Consider the following 24,495-nt stretch of genomic DNA (forward strand, 5'->3'; position numbering starts at 1 on the left):
AATATACCAGATACAGGTCAGAACGTTAGATATCAACAAGGATGGGAGGGAAAGGCACTTTCACTGCTGGCAAACAAAACTAATGAAGGTCTTCAAAACATGCCCTTAAATGTTAACTCCCAGAAAAGTAAATCTATCCCTTGAGCAAAAAGAAAAGAAAGAAAGAAAGAAAACAAAAAAGGGAAAAAAAACAGAAATAATGCTCTTCCCTACCTGATAATGGCATTGCCTCCAGTTAGACCAAGTGACTTCAGGCTTTTCCTCTCCAAAGCAGTTTTCCCAGATACCTACAATAGAAAAGAACATACAGTACTGTTTTATCAGTTCTAAAAAGGCAACTTGCTCAAAAGTTATTTGAATATTTTAAGTATCAAAGAGTAATATATAACACTCTGTCTCATGTCCTCTTCCTCTAAGTGCTTCTCAATAGTTCTATGTTTTTGTTGACTGTCGTTCAGAGTGTTAAGGATTGTTTTTTTTAAAAAAGTTAGTTTTATATAAATAAAATCCCACATTCCCTTTTCGACATTTGCATTTAAAGAAATCTTAAACAGCAGAACTGAAAAACACATAATTGGAGATATTAGAATCTACCACTAGCCTTGATTAACCATTGCTCCAATTTGGAATTAAGCAATTTCATAAATTTATGCTCTTCCTATTTTCAAGTAGTAATTTAAACATGCCCAACTGCATTTAGCTATATGATGACAAGTTTATCCTCAGAGGAAGCTTAGAAGCTTATTCTGCCTATCCACTCCTCCCCCCCCCCTTTCAGTATTCCACTTCCAGGATAGCAGAACTAACACTGACTACTATAAGGGCGATCTGTTCAGTACCTGGAAGGAGAGGTTGACATTTATTCTAGGGTAGGTGATGAATGACTCTAAAATACTGACATATAAAAGCATTAAACAAAAATAAAAACCCTACAGAGATCAAAACAAGGAAAAAGCAAATATTTATTAAGCTGTAACCACCGTTGTAAGTCTCGAGTTTTATAAGAACTAGAAAAAACACACAAACAGATCATTGAGTATATTTTATGCGTTCAAAGGCTTGAGCTAAGCAGCCCAAGATTATGTTCCAGCAGGGTTGTTGTTTTTTTCCTCACCCCACAAAATACTTCAAACTTTGAAGAGACTAAATCCTTCCAATTTCCCTTCTTCAATGAATCAAAAGGAGGGACGCATTTTCCAGACTGGAAAGCTATGCAGAGTAATTTTGTCATTTTCAGTGGGAGATGAAGGGGAATGGCAGAGAAGTGGGTTTGTTGACTTACTTCGTCTCGCATGTAAATACAGACAGGGGACACTTCACTTTGCTCTTCCACATATTCCCTGCAAGGAAACATAAAAATGAAGTATTATCTATTGAAGAAAACCCTGTTCTGGTTTTAAAAGTCCCAAAACAAATCTAATGTACAGTGTGTGAATTTTCTAAGCTTTTTCAGAAAAAAGTCGATAGATAGTCCAGAGTAATTTATCAATATTAATACTCAATGGTTTTGTACCCATTTTCCACTTACCATAGCACAAAAGGCCTTGTAAAGCTCAGATATGTTCATCTCTTTTTCATCCCAACCCACTACAGAGTCAGACTGAAGTTGTATTCTGCTGAAGTGATATTTTCTCCCTTCTCCTAACTTAACTCTTACTGTATATAAACAATCTATGTAACTTCAGTGAAAAGGGTGGCAATCATATGTCCAGTTCCTATTGGCCATTAAAACATACTTCCTGCCTGGTTAATGAGCACTGTCTTCTATCACCATTTTGGGTTGTAGGAAACACCAAGGCTATCTGGTGCAACTTTAGTGTTTTGTCAAAGGACTATTGACCTTCATGAAGAATACCTTATATACCTTTGTGGTAAAGCAACACAAACTATTATTGAAGAACAAAAACAACAATAATAATAAGAACAGTTAAAGAATTCCAGGGTAGATGAATATAAGGAAACAATAAAGCAAATGAGTGCTGGCTTATTACACATACAGGTGATCATTATCTGCAGTTTCTTTGGTTTTTTAACATTTTTTCCCCTGCCACACCCACCAAGCCACACCACACCCACCAAGCAGTGGTGGATTTCAAAAAATTTTACTACCAGTTCTGTGGGTGTGGCTTGGTAGGTGTGGCAGGGGAAGGATACTGTAAAATCTCCATTCCCATCCTGCTCCAGGGGAAGGTTACTGCAAAATCCCCATTTCCTCCCCATCAGCTGGGACTTGGGAGGCAGAGAATAGATGGGGGTGGGGCCAGTCAGAATTTTTACTATCGGTTCTCCAAACGACTCAAAATTTCTGCTACTGGTTCTCCAGAACTGGTCAGAACCTGTTGAAATCCACCTCTGCCACCAAACCACACCCACAGAACCAGTAGTACCTGCCAAAAGACTTACAGAAACGCTGTGGAAAGATGAAAGTATTATTTTAAAATTTACGTAAACTCTTATTACTGACTCTTACAAATGGAAATTCCCGTTCTTTATAGTTTTTTCTTCCAATTATGACCATAACTTGAATTCCTTTATTCTTATGCCAGAAGCAGCCCAATATGTTTTGAAATAACACTCCCATTTTTTTTCCACATATAAAGATGCTGAACGGATTGGCAGTTGAAACTTCAACACTGGAAATGAAAAATCATCTTTAAATGTGCATGAAGACAGCAAGTCATATGGCACACAGCCTATTTGCCAAAATTGTAAATCAGTGCCACTTACTATCTCCTAGTATCTGCAGCATAATCAAGCTATCTCACTATGCCTAATAATTGGGATAAATAGATTTTGCATATCTTCTATCTCTTTTTGCTTACATGTGCATTTATCTTGTTTCCTGCTAATTCCAAAGACATCTTTTGAACTGTGTTGAAATTCTCTACAAGTCTGAAGACAACATGTGTGGCCCTTCAGTCTTTCTCTACCAATGATCCTAATGGGAAAAAATACTATTTAGATCTACGTTATATTTATGATAGAGAAAAAGAGATAACTTCCTTTTGCAAACATTTGTAATTTGGGAGGCAGTGGAAAGCAGGGCCTAACAGATCAATTCTGCCACACAGAAGAAAAAATAAAATTATCCAGAAAGTACTTTGTCAAGGTAATAAAGGGTATGTCAATATTAAGGGACAAACTTATTTATTAGATTTATATGGCTGCCATCTCAAATACACAACTCTGAGCAGCCAACAATATTAAAAATAAGAAAATCACATTTTTAAAAAGCCATACAACACATAGCAGCTGGGGAAAAAACTAGCTCCATCACACACACAGCCCCAGGTTTGAGCATAGAACCAAGTCTCCAAGGCCTTGTAGAAGGCCAGCAAGGTTGGGCCCAATTTGATCTCCAGAAGGGATATTCTAGAGGATGAGCATCATAGGAAAAAAGGCCCCTGCCCAAAAACATTCCCTAATTGATGGAGCCCCTCCTGCTGGTCTAGATGGCACAAGCAGAAACAATTCAGGAGAGATGGTCCCATAAGTAACCCTGGCCCAAGTCACAAAGGGCTTTAAAGGTGACCAGCAACATCTTGAATTGCACCTGGAAACATACTGGTAATCAATGCAGCTTGCAAAAGGGAGCAGTCACATGCATTGAAATGAGACCTGCTCACCCTGCCACATTTTGGATCAGTTACTTAATCAATGCTTCAGTGTATAGCAGGTTTTAAATGAGCATGTTAGAGAAATCTTGCAGAATGACAAGTCCCTAGACTAGCGGCCCCCAATCTTTTGGGCACCAGGGACCGGTTCCGTGGAGAGCGGCTTTTCCACAGACCAAAGAGGGCATGGTTTTTTGTGCTGCCTGCATCCTTCAGATGGGGCTTCGCTTGTTTGCACAGACCAGTTTCTGGCATGTTGCAGACTGGTGCAAGTCCATGGATCAGGGGTTGGGGCCCCTGTCCCAGGTTCTGGAAACAGAAAGTTTCTCAAGACAATTTTGCTACAGAAATTATTAAAAATAACCATTCAGAAACTTGAGAGAGTAATCTGCCAGCCAGTATGCTAATGATAAACTCCTAAGTATATCCTTAACTCAAAACATGACATGAATGTACGATCAATAACATATTAAAGTGTAAATCAGAAAGGGAAGTAAGCATATTTTTTAAAATGTTAGCCCGATTAAAGCTCTTGAAATTGTGGATACTATTTACTGAAGGGATGATTGGCAAAAACCAAGAGGTTGCTTCTTTATAGACTTATAGAACTATGAACGATAGCTATTCTGCTTCCTCCATCTCCAGCTTTCAAATGGGACAATGTCTATATTAATATTACTAAATGGCAATTTTAATTTAGTGTCCCATTATTATATTTGGAGTACAAAGGGATTCAACCTGAATCTGAAGCACCAGAGCTCTCTGCTTAAATATGCAGATCAATTAATCTTTTATTGTATTTGTTTCCTTATTTCTAAATTATTTTCCAGTTTATGAGAAATATGCACATTTTGAAAAAAATATTTTGAGAGGGTTACAATTCTCATTTATCCTTAAGTTAAGCTTATTCATTTTTTTTCTACAAGCTATCTAACTGCAGAGGTGGGCTCAGGGTTGCTGTTAACAACAAGAGAATATTCAAGACATACTTCTCCAAAGTCACAATAAACAGGAACCAACTTATTTGCAAAAGATAGGATCACAGGCTTAAGATGCAAGACTAAGAATGCTATGATCTAGCAGACAAATTTCAAGAAAAGGGACATCTCTTTTAATTTCAGCACCTCTGGCATTATTATCCAAGCCTGTGCTCTCTGATCAAGTGTCTGCAAAAAACAACATACACAAAGATTCCCAAGAGATGGTTAGAAGCCAGCAGGCCCCTCCTCCAGCAACTGCTAATCCATTACGTGCATTCTCTGAGGCAAGCAGACACATCAAACACGCTGCCATTACTTTGATGTGCTGTTTTTCAGAAGGAGAACAGCAGGCAGATTAGATTCCCTCATGTAGGGATCTGACAGGGCCTGTAAACATCTTGTGTAAGGGCTAGAGCATGCTGGAGGAGGAGGAGCAGTTCACAATAGCTTCCAGACCTTCTTCAGACCTAATTAGCAGAAATGGACACTAGGGACCTGGGGGAAAATTCCAGTGGGTTGACCACACTTATCCCCTTCTGCTCCAAGAAGACGCACAGAGCTCTAACAACATTCTCCATACGGGACAGTCAGAGAATGAGGTTTGAAGAGTTAGCAAATAGACAAAATGGCTGTGGATACCAGAATCTATCCTGAAATAAGCTATTTAGCCAGATACTTTATAAAATACATAAGTATTCCAGTTTACACAATGTGAAAATGCAACTTGAGAGTTCAAACTGCTATTAAACTAGCTCACTTATGGCTTTTTCTTTTTTTTTTACTATTCCTTCAATTAAAAAAAAAGAAGTCATCCAAAACTCTTGTTCCATCCCACACAGTATGAGTGTCCAGTGGTGTTTCAGGAATTAAGAGAAATTAATACTTTTGTAATATTTATTGTATCTTGGGCGAGTTAAGCCAAATTTCTGTACAAGAAAACCAATTATATTTAATATTTAAAATATTCAACAGAAGAACAAAAGCAGACATTGCACATGTTGGGAAAATATGCCTCAGTGAGTACCAAGTTCATCAATTAATTCCTCAGGTAAAATACATGTAATGGCCTAAACAAAAGCAGGAAGTTTAAGAAATTAACTATCACCGAGGCTTGGTATTTTTTCTTCTTTTCTTTAAACTGAAGTGCTTGAAGATAGAAATCTATATATTCGAAATGCATGCTATATTTCTGAGTTACAATCCTTCTATGAGTGCAAGGCTGTGTCTAGACATGAGACCTGTTTTATATTATCTGTTACTTTCTTATGTTTTATTGTTTCAATAATTGAAACAAAGCATCTACACAATTCATTCCTATTAAGATTTTTTTATACACAAAACCATTTTATTATATTCACTGCCAGAAGAACTGCTAACAATATATAGTTAAATAGAGATAAGAAAGAAATCTGTAACATGTTCTTTAAAAACATCACAATTCACTAGATGCAGCAGAGTTGATAGCATCAGAATTTCATACATCTTCTTGTTGTGTTAACAAAATCCAAAACTCCTCTCTGAAAGAGGGCTTGAAGGGCTATTCACCTGTTTAAGACTGCAGCCACATGCACACCATTTACACCTGCAGATTGGTTCAATTTGCTGCTAGGTTAGGAAAATTGAACCTAGGTAAAAAAAAAAAAAAGATACAAGATTGAAGTTTTAGTGATAGAACATTTTCTTTTGAAGATGTTAGGCAGGGCCAGGGATAGGGGTTGTTCCTCTGCCCTGGTCCTATTAGACCTCTCAGCGGCTTTTGATACCATCGACCATGGTATCCTGCTGCGCCGGTTGGAGGGATTGGGAGTGGGAGGCACCGTTTATCGGTGGTTCTCCTCCTATCTCTCCGATCGGTCGCAGACGGTGTTGACAGGGGGGCAGAGGTCGGCCCCGAGGCGCCTCACTTGTGGGGTGCCGCAGGGGTCGATTCTCTCGCCCCTTCTGTTCAACATCTATATGAAGCCGCTGGGTGAGATCATCAGTGGCTTCGGTGTGAGGTACCAGCTGTACGCTGATGACACCCAGCTGTACTTTTCCACACTGGCCCACCCCAACGAAGCTATCCAAGTGCTGTCCCGGTGTTTCGCAGCCGTACGGGTCTGGATCGGCAGAAACAGGCTCATGCTCAATCCCTCCAAGACAGAGTGGCTGTGGATGCCGGCATCCCGGTACAGTCAGCTGAGTCCACGGCTGACTGTTGGGGGCGAGTCATTGGCCCCGATGGAGAGGGTGCGCAACTTGGGCGTCCTCCTGGATGAACGGCTGTCTTTTGAAGATCATTTGATGGCCGTCTCCAGGAGAGCTTTTTACCAGGTTCGCCTGGTTCGCCAGTTGCGCCCCTTTCTAGACCGGGATGCCCTATGCACGGTCACTCACGCCCTCGTGACGTCTCGTCTGGATTACTGCAATGCTCTCTACATGGGGCTCCCCTTGAGGGGCATCCGGGGGCTTCAGTTAGTTCAGAATGCGGCTGCGGGGGTGATAGGGGAGCCCTCGTGGCTCCCATGCGACACCTCTCCTGCGCAGACTGCACTGGCTGCCTGTGGCCTTCCGGGTGCGCTTCAAGGTCTTGGTAACCACCTTTAAAGCGCTCCATGGCATAGGGCCGGGTTATTTACGGGACCGCCTGCTGCGACCGAATACCTCCCACCGACCCGTGCGCTCTCACAGAGAGGGACTCCTCAGGGTGCCGTCAGCTAGGCAGTGCCGTCTGGCGACACCCAGGGGAAGGGCCTTCTCTGTGGGGGCTCCCACCCTCTGGAACGAACTCCCCCCAGGACTTCGTCAACTTCCGGACCTCCGAACCTTCCGTCGCGAGCTTAAAACACATCTATTCATCTGTGCAGGACTGGATTAGATTTTAAATTTTATATTGGTTTTAATGGGTTTTATTATTTATATTGTTTTTAAAAATTGGGCCATGTAGAATAAGCTTTTTAACTGTTATTTTACTTTGTATTTATATGTACCTTTTTATTTGCCTGTGAACCGCCCTGAGTCCCTAGGGAGATAGGGCGGTATACAAATACGATAAATAAATAAATAAATAAATAAATAAATAAATAAATAAATAAATAAATAAATAAATAAATAAATAAATAAAGGTGGAAGAAACAATGAGGGGGAGGAACAGAAGATCAAAAGTAAGAAAGGGCAGTGTTGCACAGTTGAAACAAACAGCTGTGTACAAAATGCAAACATATTTCCCACTAACTATGCAATATTTTAATTGGATTAGATATCTCAACTGTTTTATCTAAATGCTACAGATTTTTCTGTTTCAAACACTGTAGGAATTATGAACATGCAGGTGCTTTAATTTTTTTTTTAAAATCTGAAATTTCAAATATTATGAAAAAAATTACAGAGTACCACTAAACTACTGAAGATACTGTTTCCAAAATTGTATAGAGGTAAACCATTACTAGGCATCCATACCCTTAGAGATCTGCATTTTGTTCTTAGTCAATCTAAATAGATGATTCCATTAATAGGAAAAAATACAAAAATAAAATAACTATAGTCCAATGACTAAGTGATTATGACATTAACTGAGTGAAATGACAATGAATAATTGCTAAAGCACCTTAAAAGATACAGTTGGAGACAGCCCAAATATTTGTGTTCTAAAAATAATGTAATTAATTCCACTTATTTTTTTGTTTTTATAAGCTAGAAAGTTCAAGAACTTTAATGGCACAGTTCTAGCAACCTTTTTTAAATTGATCATTATACCCATACACAAATGCACTCATAAACACACAAATAAAAAAGAAAACAGAAAAAAATAATAATACAAAAATGTAAAATTAGTAGGCAGAGAAATTGTAAAAGTTGCATTGTTGGTGCTCAGTAAATAAAGAATTACCGTATATACTCGAGTATAAGCCGAGTTTTTCAGCACGTTTTTTGTGCTGAAAAACGTCCCCTCGGCTTATACTCGAGTCACGCTCGGGACCCCCGCACAGGGGGGGGTCCCGAGCGGACTCCCATGGGAGGGACGGGGAGCGGCCCCGCCGAGGTCTCGCGGGATTTGTCGCCCCCAGGCCGGCCCCCATTCCCGTGTCTGGTGGGCGGACGGCGCAAACTTGGCGGGCTGTGCATTGGCGGGAAGCCCTGGTGGTGCAGTGTTCCCGTTCGCCTGGCCTCCGTCCTCCGATCTCCTGCGCTGGGAGCGAAGGAAGGAGCGGGCACGGACTTTGGCAAGGAGGAAGGTGGGAGGCGGAGCTGCCGGCTGTGGGGGTTGAGGCGTGCAAGAGGTGGCGTGGAAAGGCCTTTTGTGTGTGTGCGCGCCTGTGTGCCTAGGGAGGAAGCGGAGCTGCCGGCTGTGGGGGTTGAGGCGTGCAAGAGGAGCGCCTCCTCCTCTTCCTCCACGCCGCTCCTCTTGCACGCCCCTCAACCTCACCCTCTCGTGAGGTCACCTCCTCCTCTTCCAGGCGGCGGCGGCTCCGGCTCAGCGAGCGCCACAGCCGGCAGCTCCGCTTCCTCACGGTCCCAGTCCAGCGAGCGGTGGCGACATGCCGGCGCGCTCCGCTTTCACCGTTCGGCTGGATGGAACTTAACAGGTCCGCGCGGGCGGGGAGCCGCCAGCTCGGCCGACGCCACCGCTCGGGAAACCGCCTCAACGGTGAAAGCGCCGGCCGAGAAGGCTGGCGGCTCCCCGCCCGCCGCGACCTGTTGCTGCCCAATCCAGCCGAACGGTGAAAGCGGAGCGGCGCCGCATGTCGCCACCGCTCGCTGACTGGGACCGTGGGAGGAAGCGGAGCTGCCGGCTGTGGCGCCCGCCGAGCCGAGCCGCCGCCGCCTGGAAGAGGAGGAGGTGACCTCACGCTGGAGAGGGTGGGGATGGTGGGGTTGAGGCGTGCAAGAGGAGCGAGCGTGGAGGAAGAGGAGGAGGCGCGCCTCTTGCACGCCTCAACCCCCACACACAGCCGGCAGCTCCGCTTCCTCCCTAGGCACACAGGCGCGCACACACACGCACACACACAAAAAGGCCTTTCCACGCCACCTCTTGCACGCCTCAACCCCCACACAGCCGGCAGCTCCGCTTCCTCCCACCTTCCTCCTGCCAAAGTCCGCGGTGCCCGGTTGCCGCTGGCTCGCCGCCGCCTCCCAGCGCAGGAGATCGGAGGACGGAGGCCAGGCGAACGGGAACAGCCCACGCCCAAGAGGGAAAGGGAGCGAGTGGGTGGGTGGCTGGGACGAGACCCCACCACAAACACACACACACACGCCTGTGAGACGCCTTGCTTGCATGTCACACACACGCACCGCCGCTGGGGAAAAAAAGGATGGATGGATGGATGGAAGTAAGGAAGGAAGGATGGATTGATGGATGGAGGCGACCGCTTTGAAGCGCAACCTTCTCCCGCAACTAAGGGGGTCAATGTTTTCCCCAATCCTAGGGTGTGGGAAACAGTCATTCTTTCTTCCCCTAGTCTCTCCCGAGATCGCACTGCAGCGCCCATCATCCCCAGCCGGCAATCTGAGCTCGTGCCATCGATGTGGTCCTTGAACTTCCTCCTTGTTTCTAACCCAGCCTAGGATGGCGGCGTGGAGGTGTGGTGGTGGTAAACGGCCAGGAGAAAGCTTTCGCTCTTTTCGAGAGGTCCTCTTGGAAGGCTGCCTTGGAAAGGGAAAGTGGGAGGGGCAGAGATTTCTCCCTCAAAGGTCCCCTTGGAAGGCTGGGTTGGAAAGGGAAAGTGGGGAGGGGGCAGAGATTTCTTCCTCGGGTCCTTCTAGAGTCCTTGAGAAACTGATATCATACAAGGTTAATAAATTATACTCCTCCTCCTCATTGATGAGTTTTTCATCCTGAAATTGATTGAAACATTGTACCATCATATGCTGCCATAGTATAGTGTTAACAACATCTGTAAAGATGATATATGAGCATGACACTAAGTTTTTCTATATTTCCGTTTATTGAAAAACTTCCATCATGCTTCTTTCTGAAAACAAAGGTCATTATAATATACCTCATTATATATTTGATTTGATGATATTTCAGTTAATAAATACCATTTAAGGTGTTAAGCTTCTTTTCTTTTTCAGCAGCAAAGTGAATTACAACTTTAAAGAACTTTATTACTTTATATTCATTTTATTTTAAGTATAGATTTTAGATTTTTAAACAAATATGTTTAGAGCTTTTATATCTTTCAAGTTATTCAAATTATCCTCAGCAGGTATATAATGGCATCCAATTCCAATATCATGTTGGGGCTTTTGAGCAAGGGAGGAGGAACGTGAGCACCGCCTTTCGGCTGGCATTCCGGGATTTCCTTTGTTTAGAGCTGGGAATCCTCCTTCCCTTTGCACTCCTCCTCCTCCCTCTCTCTCTCTCTCTCTCTCACACACACACACACACACACACAGACTTCTAAAGTCGATTGGCACAATGAAAGGCAAAGACCACAATTGTTTTAAGAAAGAAGCTTTAGCAGGAGGGGGATGGAGGGTGTTTTAAGTTTTGGCAAACAGCCAGGCCAACTGTATTGGAGAAGGTCACACAACTGGCCTTAACATTTTAGCTGCTGTCTTTTCCTCACACTTGGGTTTAATGATATTAGAGACCCTTATTGCCCTGCCAAAAAAAAAAAAAGAGCCACCCCAACGCCTATGAAAATTAACCTTCTGCCAAGGGACACTGTGCAGGGTGTTTTCACTATTGGTGTGCATACAGGCTTAGATTTGTGCTGGGTTCTTAGTGCTTAGAGCACTGACCTTCAGAGGCACCCTGGTCCCTTGGAAGCTAAAGGAGGACTCATTTTCATGCTTGCAGTTGTATTGTCAATTTCTGTGAGACAATGTTGTTGAAGTAACTCACTCACTCATTCATTCATTCATTCATTCCTTGTGTGTCCAATCACACTTAGCCAATAAAAATTCTATTCTATTCTATTCTATTCATTCATTCATTCATTCATTTTATTTTGTCAAATACATATTAAATAATTATATAAATATAAGCATGAATTGAATACATAAAAGGAATACAACTAAAGGGAACATTAGGACAGGGACGGTAGGCACGCTGGTGCTCTTATGCACGCCTTACAGACGTCTTAGGAATGGGGTGAGGTCAATACTAGATAGTCTTTGGTTAAGGCTTTGGGGATTTTGGGAAGAGACCACAGAGACAGGTAGCACATTCCAGGCATTAACAACTCTGTTACTGAAGTCACATTTTCTGCAATCTAGATTGGAGAGGTTCACTTTTAAGTTTGAATCTATTGTGTTCTCGTGTATTGTTGTGGTTGAAGCTGAAGTAGTCATTGATAGGAAGTACATTGTAGCAGATAATTTTATGAGCTATGCTCAGGTCATACCAAAGGCGTAGTTCTAAATTTTCTAAAGCTGGGAATCCTCCTTCCCCTTTGCACTCCTCCTCCCTCTCTCTCTCTCTCTCTCTCTCTCTCACACACACACACACACACACACACAGACTTCTAAAGTCGATTGGCACAATGAAAGGCAAAGACCACAATTGTTTTAAGAAAGAAGCTTTAGCAGGGAGGGGGGATGGGAGGGTGTTTTAAGTTTTGGCAAACAGCCAGGCCAACTGTATTGGAGAAGGTCACACAACTGGCCTTAACATTTTAGCTGCTGTCTTTTTCCTCACACTTGGGTTTAATGATATTAGAGACCCTTATTGCCCTGCCAAAAAAAAAAGGGCCACCCCAACGACTATGAAAATTAACCTTCTCTGCCAAGAGACACTGTGCAGGGTATTTTCACTATTGGTGTGCATACAGGCTTAGATTTGTGCTGGGTTCTTAGTGCTTAGAGCACTGACCTTCAGAGGCACCCTGGTCCCTTGGAAGCTAAAGGAGGACTCATTTTCATGCTTGCAGTTGTATTGTCAATTTCTGTGAGACAATGTTGTTGAAGTAACTCACTCACTCATTCATTCATTCATTCATTCCTTGTGTGTCCAATCACACTTAGCCAATAAAAATTCTATTCTATTCTATTCTATTCATTCATTCATTCATTCATTTTATTTTGTCAAATACATATTAAATAATTATATAAATATAAGCATGAATTGAATACATAAAAGGAATACAACTAAAGGGAACATTAGGACAGGGACGGTAGGCACGCTGGTGCTCTTATGCACGCCTTACAGACCTCTTAGGAATGGGGTGAGGTCAATACTAGATAGTCTTTGGTTAAGGCTTTGGGGATTTTGGGAAGAGACCACAGAGTCAGGTAGCACATTCCAGGCATTAACAACTCTGTTACTGAAGTCACATTTTCTGCAATCTAGATTGGAGAGGTTCACTTTTAAGTTTGAATCTATTGTGTTCTCGTGTATTGTTGTGGTTGAAGCTGAAGTAGTCATTGATAGGAAGTACATTGTAGCAGATAATTTTATGAGCTATGCTCAGGTCATACCAAAGGCGGCGTAGTTCTAAATTTTCTAAAGCTGGGAATCCTCCTTCCCCCTTTTGCACTTTTATTGTTTTTCGTTCAAATAAATATTCATGTTATTTTACTTGGCTCTATCTTTATTTTTTACATTGACCAGTAGCTGCCTCATTTCCCACCCTCGGCTTATACTCGAGTCAATAGTTTTTCCCAGTTTTTGTGGTAAAATTAGGTGCCTCGGCTTATATTCGGATCGGCTTATACTCGAGTATATACGGTAACCATAAAAAGCAGAATACATTATTTTTAACAAAATTAAAGGGATTTAAATGATTTTTTAAAAAACATCTCTTAGCAAAATATTGGTATCTCCACTGTTTTATTATTTAAAGAAAAAAGAAATTCTACTAAAAACATTACCAAAAAATTTAATTTCTAACTTGCCTTTAGTTTACTTCAACTGATATACAATATTTATAAACATTTAAAATTGTCATATAATTCTAATTTTAGTTCTTTAATCAGCTCTTTTCCTACTTAAAAACCATACTCTTAACTGTTTAAATTTCCCTTGCTGTGCAATATATAATGTCTATGGAAACCTTCCTTGGTTGAATTTAGTCAAACTTCTACTGTGAAACTGCATTCAGTGGTGGGATTCAATTTTTTTTATTACCAGTTCTGTGGGCCAGGCTTGGTGGGCATGGCATGGCATGGTGGGCATGGCTTGGTCGGCATGGCAGGGGAAGGATACTGTAAAATTTCCATTCCCTCCCCACTCCAGGGGAAGGTTACTGCAAAATCCCCATTTCCTCCCGATCAGCTGGAATTTGAGAGGCAGAAAATAGATGGGGACGGAGCCAGTCAGTATTTACCGGTTCTCCCAACTACTCAAAATTTCTGCTACCTGTTGTCCAGAACTGGTCAGAACCTGCTGAATACCACCTCTAATGTAATTGTGAAAGGGGAACTTACAGTCTGAAATTGTCTTCAAGCAAGGAACTGATTCCATACAAGACACTAATTTATACAAGGTATCAATACAGAATCTGTAAAATGTAGCTGAAGTTCACTGAGTAGGCAATATGAGCTAGATAAACAACAGGTGATTTATCAGATCACTTTAAAGATGGTGGAGACTAAATTTAAATGACTGTTAAAATGACAAAAAGATAAAACCTCTACCAGTGAACCCCTACAGAATGGTTTGTTAATGCATATATTAAAATATGAACTAACACATGGACAAAGAAATAAGTGACATCTTTTGGATATATTTCTAATTAGATTCTCTATGTAATCACAACTCACTAGACATAAACAATATTATTTGTGAAATTGTATCTGGAATGTGTCAGGGGGAAAATACAAAAAAACTAAATCAAAGGTTGGGAAAAAAAACGAAACAATCATCTGTTGTTATTCATGCAAGCGTTCAAGTTGGCTCATCCACCCTTTCTTGATGGTCCTATCATCACTGCTTTGGAAGTTCTAGTCTGACAGTCTTTCTGAGATATTGCTGGAACAGTTCTGATTATGAAAGAAATAACTACCAATAAAACAATCCTATAACATAACAAATGGGTGATAGTAAATGTGTTTTAAAATAGAAGGGAGCCTAGAAGAGTGCTCGCTCTCTCTCTCTCTCTCTCTCTCTCTCTCTCTCTCTCTCACACACACACACACACACACACACACACACACACACACACACACACACGTAAAAATCAAAGAACAAAGGGGGACAAAAATGCACATCAGTGATGGTCCTTTTCTAAGTATTAGGCAAGCTCGCTAAGAAGTGGTTTTGGGGGGGAAGAGGAAGAAGGAAGAGAAAGATGTTTCAGCATAATTTGCAACAATTGTTTACAATTAAAAAAGTTCAGCCTTCTAGGCCACAAAAAACAAAGTTAAGTAACAAATCATCTGTGAAGTACAGATTATTAGTTTGACATTTGTTTTTAAGGAGTCTTGAATCCACTTCAGACAGAAAGAACACTAAATGTAGGCTGCAGCAAGAGGGAGGCAAACCATCACAGAAGCTTCATAATTCACAGAATATATGAAGCATAGGCTAACCCTTTTTTTAAAAAAAACCTAAAAGACACAAGGGGCAATAAGAAAGCCTTTTTTTAAAAATAACACCTCAATTGCTTGGAAATGTCCAGTCAACAATTGAATTAAAACACTGCAGAATCTGTAGAATTTGGAGAGCAATCTACTGCCAAAATCTAAAACCTGAGCTACAAATATTTTCTATTGTTTTTGTAGAATCTTTTCCAACAGACAAGCAAAAAATCTCCTCAATTCCAAAATAACTGTTCTTCATGTTCCCATTTGATTATATCAGAACCTAGGAAGTTGTACATAATATGTACAATTTATTATTAGTATATAATAAGCAGAGTTGTTTAACACCAGAGAGAAAAAGTACAGTGAAGCATGAAAACTAAAATTAAGCAGAATGGCAGAAAAATAGGACAATTGTTTTGTTTAGTGGTTTTTCTGCTCTTACCAGTCATTTCATACATTATCCAATCATACTTTTGTGACCAAAGGAATCAAGGGGAAGAAATACATACTGTAGTGGAAAAGGCAATTGCTTTAGTTAAAAATTTTGAAGACTATATAAATATTCCCAGGCACAGAAATATAACAGTGAGAGCAACTTACGTAGGCATGAAAACAAATGTGCAATATAATAAACTATGACAGAGGAAACCAATGAAGTCTCAGGACCACACTGTATTTTGAATACAGTATTTTTTAACACACATCACAACTATCAACACGTGGACTTGTCTTTTATATACCCCTTAAACTGTTGTGTCTATTTGTTTTTAATCTTCAATTGGGAGAAAAGGTACATTTTGGAGAAATAATTTCTGAACCAATATATCTCAAATGGGCTAACTTACAGAATGCATCCAAAATCCATGACTCACGGCTCTTTGGGATTGAAATTCAGCAAATTTATGGCCGCTTCAATGCTGCTGCGCCACTGTGATCAGTCACAGTCAGATGATTGTCATTTCCAAGTCACCAAGTGGGACTTGGTCCATAGGGAACTTAACAAGAAGTGCAAACTCGATTGCCCAAGTTGCCTGACAGTTTCTCACAATCAAAGAAAGGAACAAAGGAAGGAAGATTTTCGATGTTCCCTACCAGCTGCCCTCAGAGAAACTCAATAAGGAAGATAACAGAAAGTTGGAAACCATTCTCGCTTCTACTACTTTAACATAATTGTAATTGGTTAAGAATATCATAATATAGAAGGATCTCCAAATTAAAAGGTCCAGGGCATATAACAATATCAATTTGTATTAATTTACCTATCTTAGCCAAGAAAGCCAGGTGAGTTAGTCCCTCTCTCCTAGCCCTGTGCCGGTTCAAATATTTTATTAGTTTATCAAAATATAAAATACAGAAATACAAAGAAAAATGAAGACAATGGGAAAATAAGGGAGGAAAAAGGGAAGAGAGAAAAGTATAGGGTAAAGGAAAGTTCTTTTTTTTTTGTCATAACATTATATACAGGAACATATATTGAAAGGAAACAATAGGACAGGAACAGTAGGCACTTTTGTGCACTTACGCACGCCCCTTATAGTACTCTTAGGAATGGGGTGAGGTCAATGGTAGACAGTTTTTGGTTAAAGCTTTTAGGAGTTGAGAGGAGACCAGAGAGTCAGGTAGTATATTCCAAGCATTAACAACTCTGTTACTGAAGTCATATTTTCTGCAATCAAGATTGAAGCGGTTGACATTAAGTTTGAATCTATTGTTTGCTCCTGTATTATTGCTATTGAAGCTGAAGAAGTCTTTAACAGGAAGGACATTGCAATAGATGATTCTGTGTGTTAAACACAGGTCTTGTCAGAGTCAGCGGAGTTCTAAGTTTTCTAATCCCAGGATTTCAAGTCTGGTGGAATAAGGTATTTTGTTGTTTACAGAGGAGCGGAGAACTCTTCTTGTAAAATATTTTTGGACTCGTTCAATTGTATTAATGTCAGAGATGTGGTATGGGTTCCAGACAGATGAGCTGTATTCAAGAATGGGTCTGGCAAATGTTTTGAATGCTCTGGTTAGTAGTGTAGAGTTTTTGGAAAAGAAGCTACGCAGAATTAGGTTTACAACTCTTAGAGCCTTTTTTGCGATGTAGTTGCAGTGGGCTTTGGCACTCTCATTTGATATGAAAACTCCAAGGTCCTTAACAGGGTGGGGGTCATCTGTAAGATAATGTCCATCAAGCTTGTACTTAGTGTTTGGGTTCTTTTTTCCAATATGTAAGACTGAGCATTTGCTGGTTGAGATTTGGAGTTGCCAAGTTTTAGACCAATCGGATACAAAATCAAGGTCTTTTTGAAGGGTAGAAGTATTGTTGGTGGTGTTAAATAGTTTGACATCGTCAGCAAAGAGAACACAATAGCTTGAGATATGGTCACAGAGATCATTTATGTATAGTATGAAGAGCATTGGTCCAAGAACATTCTTGGACCAACTCTTAATGAATGAATGAATGAATTAATTAATTAATTCTTTTAATTTTTAATTTTTAAAAATTTCAATTTCAATTTTTAATTAATTAATTAATTAATTCTCAACTCTTAATGAATTTTTGCTCGCCTGTGGTCCTTCTGTTTCTGTTTAGGTAAGGAAATATATTTGAAATGATGATCTAATGGATGACACGCTGTCTAGTTTATTATATAGTTTCAGCCAGACTTGTTTTTCCTTTTCACTACTTGTCTATAGATTCAGAAAAAATGACGAAGGGTCCTTTATTGGTACAACTAATGTAGTATACCGTTCTTTCCAAATGGATTAGAGAAAACAACCCAAGCAAAGTTTAAATTGGCTTTCTATATAATTCCTTAGTTAAAACATTTATTTTAAATAGTGAAACCAAGCAATTTCTCTAAAGAGAACATTATTTTGATCATCTTAAGTGTAAGTGAATTAATGCTTTCTGACTATCTTATTGCATGTTCTTATCACAATATGATTAAATTCTATCCAAAGTAGTGGCCATTATACTACAGATCTGTTTAATAACACAGGATTATGAGCAAGACTAAATATATTCTTAGACTGTATTTATTTTAGTGAAGTATCAGCATAGCAGATATTCATTTTACATCTTAGTTGCCATAAAATTTGGTTTCAAATGTTGTATGTTCATGTTTCTTTTTTTTATTCTTGTTCTTACACTCACCTGGTCTGTGCAAAATGGTGAAGAATATCCCACAAGGTCTGACTGGAGCTGAATGTGTCCTGAAGTCTAGAACCATCATCCAATTGCAGTGCAATCCGTATCTACAAGATAATATACATGTGTATAGAAGATATACGCATAACTCATCTATTAGTAAAGCAGTTCATGAAACTTGTTCAAGATCACATCTGGCAAACAGAAATCTGGCCCCTGTCCTTGGTTTCAACTAATGCTTCAGAGCAGCAGGTATTTGTGGCATTTAACACTTGTAAACAATATCTCTAAAATAAATAGCTGACAGCATGGATTAAGTTTTATTTTTATTATTGCCTTAAGAGAGTTATAAACATTAAAGGAAATCCACAAAGTCCACCAATTGCACCTGATAGATAGTATTTTTACTCATCCAGTATGTCTGGAAGAATTAGCAGAAGAATTATGTTACTCCATGACCTATTTGTTCTATAATAGCCAAGCTTGATAACTGCCTTATTATTGAATTATTTTTATAGGAACAAGCTTATTATAAATGAGAAACAAGTCTGTTTCTTTGCGTACTTTCTGGGTTATTTTATGTATTTTAAGTTTTTTTTTAATTTAATTTTTTCCAGGGAATCATCCTAAAGCAGTAATCTTGATAGATGTTCATAATAATCATTTTGAGAATGAAACTCTAAGAGATTTTTCCATCAATTTGTTTTCATTAGATCTTAAATTTTATCTGAACTTAACTTCATTTTCTAAAGCTTTATTTTCTTTAACCAATATCAAACTAAGTTATAACTACAAGCTTCAATCAGCACATGATGTCATTTTTAATCCATATAAACTTTTTGTTAAGGTATCAAGCTTACCATATTGTTTCAACTCAAGTACTATTTGTTCTAGCTTTTTACAATGAATTTAAAGCCCAGTATCTAGATTAAAGGGACCCAAAACAGCTACTTAGGCTCTGCTTAACACAATAAGCTTATAACCCTCTATAACAAATAGCACACAGATTACAAACGGCACCACCCCCTAATGAATTTCATATCTGAGCATCTCATGCAAGCATAACTTGAGATCTGCTTCTTTGGGAATTGAAACACTTGGTTAACATGTTCTAAACACACTTGTACTGTAGGTTCTTTTTCCCAAGCACATCATCACCCATTTGTATTTTCTCTGTTCAAATTTAGCACAAAAAATATTGGAGTAAACTAAACAAAGAATCATGTTGGTTTTTCTCAAAATTGATTCTGTCCAAAGGAATACTTCTAATGGTAGTTGCAAACAGGTACATTTGTTTCTTTATTCTATTAATTAAATCTGTTATCTGCCAACTACAAAGGTTTACAACACAACAAAAAACTAATAAAATAAAATTGAACAAATAAAAATAGATAAGATAAAATAAATGCTTTAGAGTCTTCAGAAAGCCAAGTTAATTGTCTTAATTCAGAACACAACACATTTCAAAGTCTGCAACAGCACAAAAGGGTCAACTGGGAGGAAAGGAAGAAGGAAAGTCCATGGGTGGCTTCCCTGGAAGAAGGAAAGACCCAGAGGATCAAGAACTCCACCCAAGCTTGTAAAGAAGGGACCTGGCTGGTTGCTTCACCCAAGACCCTGAGAGAGATTCCTTCCCCAATGGAGAAACAATAGGTATTTGTCTGAGCGGAGTCAGGAAAAAGTCAAGCAGTTCCAAGCATATTACAGTAAATTCCAGCCCCTCCCACTCCCCTCTCCTTCTCCCCCCCTCCCACCCTTCATGTCCTGAGAGGGAATAGAGGGAGACAGCAGGAAACCAGGCATTGGATGAACACCAGTATTGTATTGTCCTGCTGTAAAATGTAAGTTATTGTATATAGTTAAAAGTATAAAACTCTGCATTGTCTTGTTTTCTGTGTCAACTGCTTCCAATGAAGAACAAAATATAATTCCAGTTCAAAAAGAATCCTGTCACACTTTGACAATCAACCATAAAATCTGTTATAATCCAACTGGCTTAGTTTCTACGGGCCTAGCTCTTTCAAAGAGAACCATCCATATATTCATTCTAATTTGGCCAGGATTCCTCTAGAATACAAATCAGTTGTTCTTTAGGTTGTTAATTTGTGCAAACATAATTTATTCAGAAAAGGCTATAAAGAGTTTTTCTTCAACACAGCATTTGGGCCCTGGTTGCCACAACTGGGAGTGAGACATCTATGAAAGACATACTGCTAGATTATTTTACTTATTACTCTAGTTCTATTTTATTCTGTTATTGTTCTTAGTAAAATGCTAGAAATCATATTAGAGTATAGTAGTATGGAAAATAATATAAACAAATAAGAACATTTGGGGGCAGACCATTTTTATTCCCTTCAGAGGTAATATGGTCATCACACCAAATTAACTAGATGGTTGTCAATCCATATCAATGAATAAACATGTGGTATCCCCATCCAAAGAACTTCTCTCTGATTAGAATAAACAAATCAAAGAGCATATGATTTGTGTCATGTGTTAGCCTGTGACAACATATTTGAACAGACAAATCTGGTAATAATCATGTTAATGCTTATGGTACAATGTGATTTATAACCAAGACCAGTTGGTCTTTTACTCTGGAGCCCAACTTTGCTTTTATTCCTGATCTAGTATGCAAAATAAAAGTTAAAAAAATCCTAGATTCTAGATCCTCAAATATCTCTTAAGAAAATATAAATCACATGTTTAATATTTTTAACTGCGTTCTCTTGAATTCTGTTTTTTTGAAAAACTTCTAGCTGAATGAAATATTATATGAAAGTCATTTTTCTGATACTAGTTTTGGAGTCGAAACTGGTCTACATATTGTAGCTATATAATGATATGTTTTAAATTAACAATAAGTAGAGGTAATATGCCATTTTCTATCTTTCATAAAAAAGAAGGCTAAACAAAGCAATCAGAATTATGTCTGCTACTTTTGAGGATACACTAATTTGGATATACTGATTTTTGTTCTGTTTCAACAAAAAAATACTGAGAATATAACTTTTCCCTTTTTCAATATCATCTATGTTACAGTTGAAAATCTTTAGTTCTCAAGGTTACTGAATTACAATTCCAAACACTCCTTACCATTGGCTTGCAAAATGAGGTTGATGAATTATATAGCTCAACACAGCAACAAATAGAGGATTCACCTCAATGCTAACAAATTACCATATTTTTCGCACTATAAGACGCACTTTCCCTCCCCCAAAAGTGGGTGGAAATGTCTGTGTATCTTATAGAGTAAATATTGCAGTGGGGGTGAGGGGAGTTGGTGTGCTGGAGCCTTCACTGCCGAGCAGCTGATCAGCAGTTGGATTGGCCTCCTGGAATACCGCTGATCAGCTATTCTAGGCAGGCAGGGATCACCGCCACTGCCTACTGCCACCCGTTCACCACCACCGCCCGTTCGCTGCCACCTATTGCCGCCAGTGAAAGGGTGCCGGCGAATGGCAGCGAAGGCAAACAGATGGCAGTGAATGGGCAGCAGCGGCAAACAGGCAGTGGCAGCAATAGGCAGCAGCAAACAGGCGGCGGCAATAGGCGGTGGCGAAGAACAGGCAGTGGCGGCAGCAATTGACAATAGGCAGTGGCAATGCCGCCATCTAGAACAGCTGATCGTCAGTATTCTGGGAGGCCGATCCAACTGCCAATCAGCTGCTCAGCAGCGATTCAGCATTGCCTGGCAGAGGCAGCAGACATGGAGGAAGCAGGGTGTTTGCTGTTTGCTACACGGACACTAGGCAGATGAATACTAGATGGATGCTGGGAGGCAGATTTTTTTTTCCTATTTTCTTCCTTTAAAGCTAATGTGCGTCTTATAGTCCAGAGTGTCTTATAGTGTAAATAATATGGTAAGTCAGAAATTCTAAGCTATAAAATATATATAGGTTGCCAGAAGACACTTACAAATGTTCAGGAACAAGTAGCAATTCCTATGCAGAAAGAATATCATTGTAAATTTGCATTCTAGGTTTTGATTCTGAGTCAATTTGGTATTTTAAAGAAAATTATTTAAAACATCTAATAAATCTAATAAATCTAAAGAGCAGTGGTGGGTTGCTACTGGTTCGCACCAGTTCAGGAGAACCGGTAGCGGTAATTTGGGCTTGGTCGCCGAACTGCTAGTGATCGCTGGCTGGCCACACCCCCAAATCGGTCTCCACTGGGTGGGTCCTCGCTTGCAGCTTGCCTGCCTGAAGCACTGTACCCCAACTGAGCGGCCCTGATCTGCCTGCCAGGTAAGCCTGCGAGTCGCAGCCTGCCTAGCTGCCCCTGCGCCCTCACTATCCCAGCCTGCCTCCCCTACTCCCTTCCTCACTGCCCGTAGCCCTGCCATGCTTCCCTGCCTTCCACGCGGCCTTCCCGGAGTTCCCGTGGCCAGCTTGCAAAGGCAGACAAGCGGAAGGCCACGTGGAAGGCAGGCAAGCATGGAACGGCTCCGGAGAAGGGAGCTAGCAGCCTTCTCCCTTCCCTGCCATGCTTGCCTGCCTTCCCCATGGACAGCTTGCCACCCACCCCACTTCCCTTTTACTTTTCTTTAATGTGCCCCACTTCCCTCCCCAAACCTCGGGAGGTTGCCACTCCTATTGTCACGGCCTGTGGAAAAAGCATTCTCCACGCCGCAAAGCCCTCAAGGCAGCTGCAGGAGGGGAAAAAAAAAGGCTCAGCCTTTGAAGACTCTCGAAGGATATCTTGTGTGTGTGTTTGGTGGGCTGCGAACCACGTCAGCTGCAATTGGCCCCTTTCCTTTCGCTGCCACTGCCACTGCTGCCTCTTCCTTTTCTCTGCTAACAGAAATCAGAGAGGAAAAGGCAGTTGTTTTGCCGCGCCTTTCTCCACGTTTCCATCCCAAGTCAGCCACAGCTGCCCTCCCATTTGCTGTTGGGAAGGCAATGCTTGTGGCAGATGGGAGGGCAACTTGTAATGGAAATACAGAGAAATGCGCGGTGAAGCAGCTGCCATTTCCTCTCCGAATTCTGTTAGCAGAGAGAAGGAAGAGGCGGCAGCGGAAGGAAAGAGGCAGATCGGAGCCAGCGTGGTTTACAGCCCACCAAACACACACACAAGGAGGTCTCCTTCGAGAGGCTTCAGAGGCCCAGCCTTTTTTTTCTTTTCCCCCTCCTGCAGCTGCCTCGAAGTCTTTGCGGCGCAGAGAATGCTTCATCCACAGGCCACAAGCGGCCACCTCCCAAGATTTGGGGAGGGAAGTGGAGCGCGTTAAAGAAAAGTAAAAGGGAAGTGGGGTGGGTGGGTGGGAGAGAGAGAGAGAGACGGGCGGTAATGAGCCGCCACTTAGCGCAGTCCTTGGCAGGGGAAAGAGAAAGCATCCCTGAGCAGATGTGGTGTTTCAGCGAGGAAAGGGAGGGGGGAAGGGAGGGAGGGAGAGAGAGAGAGAAAGAGACAAAGAAAGAAAGAGAAAGAAGGAAAGAGGAAGGGAGAGAGGGAGGAAGGAAGGAAGGAAGGAGGAGAGAGAGAGAGAGAAAGAGAGAGAGAGAGAGAGAAAGAGAAAGAAGAGGAAGGACGGACCACAAACCCTGGCACTAGACATGGCTTCAGAAGACGCTTTGAAACAGGACAGCAATCTAGGGCTGGAAGGGACCTTGGAGGCCATCTAGTCCAACCCCCTGCTCCAGCAGGAAACCTTATCTTGTCTGGATTATTGTGGTGCCTCTAACAGAGAGGAAAATTGCCAGAAAGGAGAAGGAGTTTATTAGGACAAGGCTGCCATGCAGAGGAAGGCAGAGATAGCGCTTGACTTATGACCACAATTGAGTCCAAAATTTTGGTTGCTAAGCAAGAGTATTGTTAAGTGAATTTCACCACGTTTTACCCAATCCATGACCACTCCTGGCTCTACAGTCATGTGCAAGCTACGGACAAACATCTGAAGGTGTGTGTAATGTTCTAAATGTACAGAAGTTATAGTTAAAGGTGTGATGGAAAGTGGACTCTGGGTGTGTTTTCCCAAATGTAGTAAGTGAGGTTGAATGTGTATAGTTTTAGAAGGGGTGTGTGTGTGTGTACATACATATACAGTATATATAGTAGATAATGTATCTTTTTGTGTGCCTATACATACTCTATACTATGTAATATGTATGTACACATGTGGCATATATACATAGGATTAAATAGTATATTTTAGATGTTAAGTAGTAGTAAATAAATAGACAGGAAAATTGTATCTCATTAAGGCCTTTGAGGCAAGGAGAGGCCAGGCACCTTAACCCTAACCCTTGACCTGAGTGACGTCAAGTTGGCTTCGCCCACCCAGTCACGACCAACCAGCCATGCCCACCAA

The 24,495-nt window shown here is 40.8% G+C and overlaps 1 protein-coding gene across 3 annotated transcripts in view; it reads right to left on the bottom strand.

Annotated features, from left to right (window-relative positions):
• ASPSCR1 (ASPSCR1 tether for SLC2A4, UBX domain containing) overlaps positions 1 to 24,495 on the bottom strand; it is an 89,595-nt gene that overhangs the window by 50,327 nt on the left and 14,773 nt on the right. For all 3 annotated transcript variants that reach the window (XR_009153217.1, XM_058167002.1, XM_058167003.1), the window contains exons 4-6: positions 18,186 to 18,286; positions 1,283 to 1,340; positions 214 to 287 (exon numbers count right to left, since the gene is read on the bottom strand). Coding sequence is in view for 2 of the 3 variants with exons in the window: in XM_058167002.1 (XP_058022985.1) it covers positions 214 to 287; positions 1,283 to 1,340; positions 18,186 to 18,286 (233 nt within the window). In the remaining variant the exon portion in view is untranslated. The remainder of the gene's footprint in view (positions 1 to 213; positions 288 to 1,282; positions 1,341 to 18,185; positions 18,287 to 24,495) is intronic.

This window comes from Ahaetulla prasina, chromosome 2, assembly GCF_028640845.1.
Source record: "Ahaetulla prasina isolate Xishuangbanna chromosome 2, ASM2864084v1, whole genome shotgun sequence".
Lineage (NCBI taxonomy): Eukaryota > Metazoa > Chordata > Lepidosauria > Squamata > Colubridae > Ahaetulla > Ahaetulla prasina.